General features: G+C 58.0%; 1 protein-coding gene across 1 annotated transcript; it reads right to left on the bottom strand.

The window, feature by feature from the left end:
* Nucleotides 1-1072: 1072 nt before the first annotated feature.
* Nucleotides 1073-11707, bottom strand: LOC133361127 (inactive phospholipid phosphatase 7-like). Its single transcript, XM_061579993.1, has 3 exons — nucleotides 10173-11707; nucleotides 5588-5769; nucleotides 1073-1659 (listed from the first exon to the last, which is right to left on the bottom strand). The coding sequence occupies exons 1-3, from the start codon at nucleotides 10490-10492 to the stop codon at nucleotides 1073-1075; spliced, it is 1089 nt and encodes a 362-aa protein (XP_061435977.1). The 5' UTR covers nucleotides 10493-11707.
* Between the last annotated feature and the right edge of the window lie 319 nt (nucleotides 11708-12026).

Here is a 12026-nt window from a genome sequence, read left to right as displayed (position 1 = left end):
GTCGTGGCGGGTTGAATACGAAATTTCGTGTAAAAGTATTACAAACTTCTAGGATTTCACGAAGCCCACACAACCAAATATCCCAACCTCCCTCCCTCCCATTCTATCCGCTCGAAAAAAATGACATTTCAAAGAAACCCACGTCCAACCAGACGCAGCGACGACACCGACAAAAACAACGACCGCCGTTCACCGCTAAGCGGCGGTGACGTCACCGCCGGCGCTTGTGCCGTCCCAGATGGTAACGTCGAAGGCTGCCGCCGGCCGGAGGTCACCGGACAGACCCAGGCGGTGCGATGGGTCGACCGGCATGAGATGACCGGCAAATGGACCACCGCCCGTGCTTTGTAAACTCGCTCCGTTTTATCCACCCGGCGCTCCGCTCGTTGTTGTGAGCGCCGTTGCTCAGCCCTCCGCTGCTGCTGGAGGCCTCAAAGTGCCCGACAGCCTCCTCCTCCTCCTCCACGGAGGGCGATCTTGACACCGCTGGTACCGGTCACCGGCAAGTCCGCTCAGCTCCACGTCCTCCCGTACCGCATCAGTTTCAATCTCTTCTCCAGCCCGTGCCGCGCCATTTAGCCCCCATCACCCACTCACGGCAGCAGGTCTACAGCCCTGGCGAGGGCCTTGACACTACCACCCTCAACGTTAACCACATTACCGTTTACCACACCACCGCACACCCCCTCCCCACCCACCACCACCACCCTACCCATCAACCAAACCACCCCTCACCCTCACCACACCACCGCACACCCCCCTCCCCCCTCGCCACCCACCCACCACCACCACCCTACCCATCAACCTCACCCCCACCACACCACCTCACACCCCCCTCCCCACCCACCACCACCCTACCCATCAACCACATCACCCCTCACCCTCACCACACCACCGCCCACCCCCCCCTCCCCACCCACCACCACCACACTACCCATCAACCACACTACCCCTCACCCTCACCACACCACCGCACACCCCCCTCCCCACCCACCACCACCACCACCACCCTACCCATAAACCAAACCACCCCTCACCCCCCCTCCCCACCACCACCACCAACCACCGCCACTCACACCGGCAGCCCCACGGCCCTGGCGAGCGCCTGGAAGCCAGCGGCCGACACCCAGAGGGCCTCGACGAGGCGAGCCTCCGCGCAGCCGACGGCGAATCCGCACAGCACGTCGGTGACGTAGTGGTGGCCCAGCGCGACGCGCAGCAGCCCCACCAGCAGCGCCCACAGCAGCAGCAGCACGCGCAGCGGGAAGCCCAGCACCAGGTGGCGCGGCAAGAAGAGCACCAGCAGGGCGGCGCGCGTCGCCTGGTTGGCGGGGAACGAGAAGGCCGAAGCCTCCAGGGCCCGGCGGAGCAGCGGCGGGAGCAGGCGGGACGGGGCGGACGGGGCGGCGGCGCCGGCGGGGTTCCTGCCGCCGGCGCCGGCGTAGAACGTCGGGGAGGCTGACGAGGAGTAGTAGGGGGCGGGCGGGGCGGAGGCGGCGAGGGAGACGGCGCTCGAGAAGGGGGAGGAGGAGGCGAGGGGCGAGGATGGCGCGCCGCGCTGCGGAGGGTGGTGAGGGGCGGCTGGGTCGCAGTAGGAGGGGCCCTTGCGGCGCACCAGGCCCTTGATGGTGACGGCGACGACGATGTCGAAGATCAGCGCTGGGAGCGCAGGGGCAAGGGCAGGAGCGGGGAGAAGACGCGGACTCTGAGACCCGGTCTCGAGACACCGACCCCTGAGACCCGGTCTCGAGACACCGACCCTGAGACCCGGTCTCAAGTCACCGACCCTGAGACCCGGTCTCAAGACACCGACCCCTGAGACCCGGTCTCAAGACACTGACCCTGAGACCCGGTCTCAAGTCACCGACCTTGAGACCCGGTCTCAAGACACTGACCCTGAGACCCGGTCTCAAGATACTGACCCTGAGACCTGGTCTCAAGTCACTGACCCCGAGACCCGGTCTCAAGACACTGACCCTGAGACCCGGTCTCAAGTCACCGACCCTGAGACCCGGTCTCAAGATACTGACCCTGAGACCCGGTCTCAAGTCACCGACCCTGAGACCCGGTCTCAAGTCACCGACCCCTGAGACCCGGTCTCAAGACACCGACCCTGAGACCCGGTCTCAAGTCACCGACCCTGAGACCCGGTCTCAAGTCACCCACCCTGAGACCCGGTCTCAAGTCACCGACCCCTGAGACCCGGTCTCAAGACACTGACCCTGAGACCCGGTCTCAAGATACTGACCCTGAGACCCGGTCTCAAGATACTGACCCCGAGACCCGGTCTCAAGATACTGACCCTGAGACCCGGTCTCAAGACACTGACCCTGAGACCCGGTCTCAAGACACTGACCCTGAGACCCGGTCTCAAGATACTGACCCTGAGACCCGGTCTCAAGACACTGACCCTGAGACCCGGTCTCAAGTCACCGACCCTGAGACCTGGTCTCAAGTCACCGACCCTGAGACCCGGTCTCAAGATACTGACCCTGAGACCCGGTCTCAAGTCACCGACCCCTGAGACCCGGTCTCAAGATACTGACCCTGAGACCCGGTCTCAAGTCACCGACCCCTGAGACCCGGTCTCAAGATACTGACCCTGAGACCCGGTCTCAAGTCACCGACCCTGAGACCCGGTCTCAAGTCAGCGACCCTGAGACCTGGTCTCAAGACACTGACCCTGAGACCTGGTCTCAAGTCACCGACCCCTGAGACCCGGTCTCAAGATACTGACCCTGAGACCTGGTCTCAAGTCACTGACCCCGAGACCCGGTCTCAAGTCACCGACCCTGAGACCCGGTCTCAAGACACCGACCCTGAGACCCGGTCTCAAGACACTGACCGAGACCCGTTCTCAAGACACTGACCCTGAGACCCGGTCTCAAGTCACCGACCCTGAGACCCGGTCTCGAGACACCGACCCTGAGACCCGGTCTCAAGACACCGACCCTGAGACCCGGTCTCAAGACACCGACCCTGAGACCCGGTCTCAAGTCACCGACCCTGAGACCCGGTCTCAAGACACTGACCCTGAGACCCGGTCTCAAGACACTGACCCTGAGACCCGGTCTCAAGACATTGACCCCGAGATCCGGTCTCAAGTCACTGACCCTGAGACCCGGTCTCAAGTCACCGACCCCCCTGAGACCCGGTCTCAAGTCACCGACCCTGAGACCCGGTCTCAAGTCACCGACCCTGAGACCCGGTCTCAAGTCACTGACCCCGAGATCCGGTCTCAAGTCACCATGAATGCGGCTCTGGGAGTGATGCAGCAGTGCTAGTGACAGGCACACGCAGACAGAGGGCGGTGGCGTCGAAAACTCTCGCTCCGCCAGGCGAGGTTATTTAGAATCGGCCCGCGGGGCCACGTGACCACGTGACCCTCACCACCCACCACCACCTCCCCACTGCCAACGCCAACCCCAAAAATATCCGCCCAGCTCTCGAAAACGTAACGGGCGACGACGAAAATAACGCAGTCCTGGACCCGGTGTTCTGGCCTGGTTGTTTTGCCGCCACCATGACTGCTGCTGCTGCTGTTGCTGTTTGAGTGACGATTTTATATACACACACACGCGCACATTCGTATTTTTGGTATTATATTACGATTATTTATGTTGTTCTACTATGAGACATCTCCTTTACCAGTGGCAAAATATAGTAGTAGGTTTTTACCCTTTCAACTGGTACAAAAACTGACACCTTTATACAAGGCATCATGTTTGCAATAACCACAACACAAGCAGTAAAATGCAAACAAAAAGAACCAACTCTGATGATGATAATGATATGTACTGCCCTCTAAGAAAAGCTGTCTCAGGTGTGGACCAATCAACTTCAAGGGCAGTGCATATCATTATCATCATCAGAGTTGTTTCTTTTTGTTTGTATTTGACTGCTTGTGTTGTGGTTATTGCAAACATGATGCCTTGTATAAAGGTGTCAGTTTTTGTACCAGTTGAAAGGGTAAAAACCTATCACTATATTTTGCCACTGGTAAAAGATGTCTCATAGTGTAAATGCTTCACCTCGAGCTCTCATACTCTGATAGTGCGCTGTTTTTGAGTTGTGCGCCTTTTGGCGTCATCTGGTCCAACACCAATGGAGACTAGGCTCTAAGAAAAGCTGTCTCGGGTGTGGACCAATCAACTTCAAGGGCAGTGCATATCATTATCATCATCAGAGTTGTTTCTTTTTGTTTGCATTTGACTGCTTGTGTTGTGGTTATTGATCCCTTGTACAAAGGTGTCAGTTTTTGTACCAGTTGAAAGGGTAAAAACCTACTACTATCTTTATGTTGCGGGGGCGGGATGGCTGTATACAGGTGCTAGAGGCTGAGTGGGTGTGTTTATGTAAAAATGGGCGGGGACATGATAATAAGGGGAGGGGCTGCCAGCTTCACCGTCATCACCACCGTCGTCATCACCGTCACCGCCGTCATCATCACTGTACATCATCGTCACCACCGTCGTCACCACCGCCGTCATCGTCGTCACCACCATTACCACCATCGTCATCACCGTCGTCATCAACGTCACCACCACCGTCATCACCACCGATGTCACCACCGCCGTCATCACCGTCGTCACCACCATCGTCATCACCGTCACCACCATCGTCATCACCGTCACCACCATCGTAACCGTCGTCACCACCATCGTCATCTCCATCACCACCGATGTCACCACCGTCGTCATCACCGTCGTCACCACCATCGTCATCACCGTCACCACCGATGTCATCACCGTCGTCATCACCGTCGTCACCACCATCGTCATCACCGTCATCACCGATGTCACCACCATCGTCATCACCGTCACCACCGATGTCATCACCGTCGTCATCACCGTCATCACCGTCGTCACCACCATCGTCACGACCGTCGTCATCACCATCGTCATCACCGTCATCACCACCGTCGTCACCACCGATGTCATCACCGTCGTCATCACCGTCATCACCGTCGTCACCACCATCGTCACCACCGTCATCACCGATGTCACCACCATCGTCACCACCGTCATCATCACCATCATCATCGTCACCACCGTCGTCACCACCGTCGTCACCACCATCGTCATCACCATCACCACCGATGTCACCACCATCGTCATCACCGTCATCACCGATGTCACCACCATCGTCATCACCGTCACCACCGATGTCATCACCGTCGTCATCACCGTCGTCACCACCATCGTCACGACCGTCGTCATCACCATCGTCATCACCGTCATCACCACCGTCGTCACCACCGATGTCATCACCGTCGTCATCACCGTCATCACCGTCGTCACCACCATCGTCACGACCGTCGTCATCACCATCGTCATCACCGTCATCACCACCGTCGTCACCACCGATGTCATCACCGTCGTCATCACCGTCATCACCGTCGTCACCACCATCGTCACCACCGTCATCACCGATGTCACCACCATCGTCACCACCGTCATCATCACCATCATCATCGTCACCACCGTCGTCACCACCGTCGTCACCACCATCGTCATCACCATCGTCACCATCGTCACCACCGTCGTCACCACCGTCATCACCGTCGTCACCGCCGCCACCAGCTCACCCAGCAGTAGGTTGAGCAAGACTTCCCTCCCGGCCGCTGAGTCGCTCTGCCAGAGGCAGTAGGCGGTCCCCCCGACCCAGGCCGCTCCGTGTCCCGTCAACCCCAGCACCCGAAGCATCTGTCGAGAGCCACACCACGCGACCAGGCCGCGAGATGCGCTCAGGTCCACCGCCACCAGTGACCTGCATGCGGAAAACACAAGCGGCGGGGCTGCGGTTATGTCAAGTGGAAGAGCAGACAGAGGGGATGTTGGCTATCAACAACAAGGCAACTCCTATGACTAATTGGGAATGGGACGCAAGCGTAGGATTGATCACCCTGTCGCTGGCCGCCTTTGGGGAGGGTGTATAGTGTGAAAGGCCGAAACACCCTAGGAACCAAAGGTACACTACTGACGATGCGCTCCCCAAATTTCACCAGGCTCGCTGTTCATGAACTCTTGGAAGTGCTTGCACACTGGATAGTAACATCTCATCCTGTGTTCTTTGGAATCTGTGTGGGTCTCTGTGTAAGTCTCTGTGGGTGTCTCTGTAAGTCTGTGTGGGTCTCTGTGTAAGTCTTTGTGGGTCTCTGTGTAAGTCTGTGTGGGTCTCTGTGTAAGTCTGTGTGGGTCTCTGTGTAAGTCTCTGTGGGTCTCTGTGTAAGTCTCTGTGGGTCTCTATGTAAGTCTGTGTGGGTTTCTGTGTAAGTCTCTGTGGGTCTCTGTGTAAGTCTCTGTGGGTCTCTGTGTAAGTCTCTGTGGGTCTCTATGTAAGTCTGTGTAAGTCTGTGTGGGTCTCTATGTAAGTTGGCTATCAACAACAAGGCAACTCTTATGACTAATTGGGAATGGGACGCAAGTGTAGGATTGATCACCCTGTCGCTGGCCGCCTTTGGGGAGGGTGTATAGTGTGAAAGGCCGAAACACCCTAGGAACCAAAGGTTCACTACTGACGATGCGCTCCCCAAATTTCACCAGGCTCACTGTTCATGAACTCTTGGAAGTGCTTGCACAAAGGATAGTAACATCTCATCCTGTGTTCTTGGAATCAGAGGCAACGTCACAAGCATTAAGGACCTGCATGTGGAAAACACATACATCGGGGCTGTGGTGATGATGATGATGATGAAGGGGAAAAGCAGACAGAGGCAATCGGGGACCTGCATGTGGATGACATCAAGAGGATCGGCGTCTTCAAAGCAACCAATCACCATCGCCTCCTCCACAACCATCATCGCCTCCACCACAAACTCCGATCACCACCATCACAACCACCACCAAACCATCTCGTCCACAACCATCACCCCATCCGTCATATACAGTACCACTATCACAATCACTGTCGTCATCACCAACATCAATCACTTCCACCATCACCACCTCCACACCTTCGCCACCACCGCTGTCACCACCGCTGTCACCACCACCATCATCACTTCCTCATCATCTCCACCAGCACCATCATCATCACCCCCTCCTCACCATCACCAACGCCACACCAGTGTCCACCAATCAATAATTATACACATCAATCACCTCATTATATCCACCACCGTCATTATCATCATCACCTCCTCACAATCTCCACCATTAATTTGCACCACCACCATCACCTCCTCCACCACCACCATCATCACCACCACCATCATCCACCATCACTTCCACCACCACCACCATCATCACCACCACCATCACCACCACAATCACCTCCACCACCACCTCCACCACCACCATCACCTCCACCACCACCACCATCAACCACCTCCTCCATCATCACCCCCTCCTCACCATCACCAACACCAGTCTCCACCATCAATCACCTCCTTATCATCTCCACCATTAACAATTTCCACCACCACTACCACCTCCACCACCTCCACCACCATCACCACCTCCACCACCACCACCACCTCCACCACCACCACCTCCACCACCACCACCACCACCACCTCCACCACCACCACCACCATGGTCACCTCCACCACCATCACCACCACCACCTCCACCACTACCATCACCACCTCCACCACCACCTCCACCACCATCACCACCACCATCAACCACCTCCTCCATCATCACCCCCTCCTCACCATCACCAACACCAGTCTCCACCATCAATCACCTCCTTATCATCTCCACCATTAACAATTTCCACCACCACTACCACCTCCACCACCTCCACCACCATCACCACCTCCACCACCACCACCACCTCCACCACCACCACCTCCACCACCACCACCACCACCTCCACCACCACCACCACCATGGTCACCTCCACCACCATCACCACCACCACCTCCACCACTACCATCACCACCTCCACCACCACCTCCACCACCATCACCACCACCACCACCACTACCATCACCACCACCACCACCACCACCTCCATCACCACCACCATCACCACCACCACCTCCACTACCACCATCACCACCATCACCACCACCATCACCTCCACCACCACCACCACCACCTCCACCACCATCACCACCACCATCACCACCACCACCATCACCTCCACCACCACCACCACCACCACCTCCACCACCACCACCACCACCTCCACCATGACCACCACCACCACCTCCACCACCACCACCTCCACTACCACCACCACCACCACCATCACCTCCACCTCCACCACCACCTTCACCACCACCACCATCACCCCCACCTCCACCACCATCACCACCACCACTACCACCATCACCACCTCCACCACCACCACCACCACCACCTCCACCACTACCACCACCACCTCCACCACCACCACCATCACCATCACCACCTCCACCTCCACCACCACCACCATCACCTCCACCACCACCACCTCCACCACCTCCACCACCTCCACCACCTCCACCATCACCACCACCACCACCACCTCCACCATCACCTCCACCATCACCACCACGAGTACCTCCACCACCATCACCTCCACTCACCACCACCACCTCCACCACCACCACCATCATCATCACCACCACCACCACCATCACCACCACCATCACCACCACCACCACCTCCACCACCACCACCTCCACCACCACCATCACCACCACCACCTCCACCACCACCACCTCCACCACCACCATCACCACCACCTCCACCACCACCATCACCACCACCACCACCACCTCCATCACCACGTCCACCTCCACCACCTCCACTCACCACCACCACCACCTCCACCACCACCACCTCCACTACCTCCACCACCATCACTACCACCACCACCTCCACCACCACCACCTCCACCATCACCACCTCCACCACCTCCACCATCACCACCACCTCCACCACCACCATCACCACCTCCACCACCTCCACCACCACCACCATCACCACTTCCACTCACCTCCACCACCATCACCACCACCACCTCCACCACCACCATCACCACCTCCACCACCTCCACCACCACCACCATCACCACCTCCACTCACCACCATCACCACCACCTCCACTTACCACCACCTCCATCACCACCAACATCACCACCACATCCACCACCATCACCACCACCACCTCAACCATCACCTCCACCATCACCACCACCATCACCTCCACCACCACCTTCATCACCACCTCCACCTCCACCACCTCCACCACCACCTCCACCACCACCACCTCCACCATCACCACCTCCACCACCACCCCCACTACCACCTCCACCACCACCATCACCACCACCATCACCTCCACCATCACCACCACCTCCACCACCTCCATCACCACCACCACCTCCACCACCACCACCACCACCTCCACCATCACCACCACCACCTCCACCACCATCACCTCCACCACCACCTCCACCACCACCTCCACTACCACCTCCACCACCTCCACCACCACCACTACCTCCACCACCACCTCCACCACCACCTCCTCCACCACCACCTCCACCTCCACCATCTCCACCATCACCACCACCACCACCTCCACCACCACCACCTCCACCACCACGTCCACCTCCACCACCTCCACTCACCACCACCATCACCACCACCTCCAACATCACCACCACCTCCACCACCATCACCACCACCACCACCTCCACCACCACCACCTTCACCACCTCCATCACCACCTCCACCACCTCCACCATCACCACCTCCACCACCTCCACGATCACCACCTCCACCACCTCCACCTCCATCACCTCCACCACCACCACCACCTCCACTCACCACCACCACCATCACCACCACCTCCACTCACCACCACCATCACCACCACCTCCACTCACCACCACCTCCATCACCACCAACATCACCACCACCTCCACTCACCACCACCACCTCCACTCACCACCACCTCCACCACCACCATCACCACCTCCACCACCACCTCCACCACCACCACCATTACCACCTCCACCACCATCACCACCTCCACCACACCCACCACCTCCACCACCACCTCCACCACCACCATCACCACCTCCACCACCACCTCCACCACCACCTCCATCACCACCACCACCACCATCACCACCTCCACTACCACCACCTCCACCACCACCTCCACCACCACCACCTCCACCACCACCTCCACCTCCACCACCACCTCCACCACCACCACCACCACGGTCACCTGAAGGCGATGCCACGGAGGGAGGGGTTAAGCCTCATGCAGTCCGACTCGGGCAGGTTCATTGACTCTCTCCTCGCTGCCAGATGCTCTGTACCACGTGGTGCTGCTCCTTTCTGCTGCTGCTGCTGGTTCAGCTGCTGGAGGTGGTTCAGGTGGTTGAGGTGGTGCTGGTGGTGGTGGTGCTGCTGGTGGTTGTGGTTGTTGTTGTTGCTGGTGGTGGTCCGAGCCGTCGCTTGCACCAGCAGAGACATGAACTCGGGTCTCAGCTCCGGCACAGCGCGACCGTGTCTCAGCCGCTGGCGAGACGAGAAGCTGGCCATGGCGTGGCCGTGTCTGTCTGTGTGTGTCTGTCTAGGTGTGTGTGTGTGTGTGTCTGTGTGTATGTCTGTGTGTGTGTGTCTGTGTGTCTGTCTAGGTGTGTGTGTGTCTGTGTGTATGTCTGTGTGTGTGTATCTGTCTGTGTGTGTCTGTCTAGGTGTGTGTGTGTGGCTACGTGTGTGTGTCTGTGTCTGTCTGTGTGTGGCTAGGTGTGTGTGTGTGTGTGTCTGTGTGTGTCTGTGTGTCTGTGTGTGTGTGGCTAGGTGTGTGTGTGTGTGTCTGTGTTGCAAGGTGTGTCTGTGTGTGTTGCTAGGTGTGTCTGTGTCTGTCTGTGTGTCTAGGTGTGCGTGTGTCTATGTGTGTGTCTAGGTGTGTCTGTGTGTGTGTCTAGGTGTGTGTCTGTCTATGTGTGTGTCTAGGTGTGTCTGTGTGTGTTGCTAGGTGTGTCTGTGTGTGTGTGTCTGTGTGTGTTGCTAGGTGTGTCTGTGTGTGTGTTGCTAGGTGTGTCTGTGTGTGTCTAGGTGTGTCTGTGCGTGTCTGTGTTGCTAGGTGTGTCTGTGTGTGTCTAGGTGTGTCTGTGTGTGTCTGTGTTGCTAGGTGTGTCTGTGTGTTGCTAGGTGTGTCTGTGTGTGTCTGTCTGTGTGTCTAGGTGTGTCTGTGTGTGTCTGTCTGTGTGTCTAGGTGTGTCTGTGGGTGTGTGTGTCTGTGTTGCTAGGTGTGTCTGTGTGTGTCTGTGTGTGTTGCTAGGTGTGTCTGTGGGTGTGTGTGGGTGTCTGTGTGTGTCAAGTGATATTAATGTCGATGTCTGTGTGTGTGTGTCTGTCCAAAATTTCGTGTCTTTGTGGGTGTGTAAATGGGTGTATGCCGTCTGCCTGTCTGCACTTTTCTGTCTCTCTGTCTCTTATCAGTCTACATATCTGGATGGTCTTGCCTGTCCCTTATCCTCTCTGTGTCTCCCCTATCCTTGTGTGTCTCTGTGTCTCCCCTTGTCTCTGTCTCGCAGTGTCTGTCTCGCAGTGTCTCTCTCCCTGTCTCTCTCCCCGTGTCTCTCTCTCTGTGTCTCTCTCCCCGTGTCTCTCTCTCCCCGTGTCTCTCTCCCCGTGTCTCTCTCTGTGTCTCTCTCCCCGTGTCTCTCTCCCCTCGTGTCTCTCTCTCTCTCTGTCTCTCCCCCCGTGTCTCTCTCTCCGCGTGTCTCTCTCCCCCCGTGTCTCTCTCCCCCCGTGTCTCTCTCTCCCCCCGTGTCTCTCTCCCCGTGTCTCTCTCTGTGTCTCTCACCCCGTGTCTCTCTCCCCGTGCCTCTCTCTCCTCGTGTCTCTCCCCGTGTGTCTCTCTCCCCGTGTCTCTCTCTGTGTCTCTCTCCCCGTGTCTCTCTCTCCGTGTCTCTCTCTCTCCGTGTCTCTCCCCCCGTGTCTCTCTCTCCCCGTGTCTCTCCCCTCGTGTCTCTCTCTCCCCGTGTCTCTCTCCCCCCGTGTCTCTCTCTCCCCGTGTCTCTCTCTCCCCCCCGTGTCTCTCTCCCCCCGTGTCTCTCTCTCCGCG

This window comes from Lethenteron reissneri, chromosome 71, assembly GCF_015708825.2.
Source record: "Lethenteron reissneri isolate LAM-NWPU_2019-01 chromosome 71, ASM1570882v1, whole genome shotgun sequence".
NCBI lineage: Eukaryota > Metazoa > Chordata > Hyperoartia > Petromyzontiformes > Petromyzontidae > Lethenteron > Lethenteron reissneri.
The sequence above is the reverse complement of the archived record's forward strand: the minus strand, read 5'-3'. Positions and strand labels throughout refer to the sequence as shown.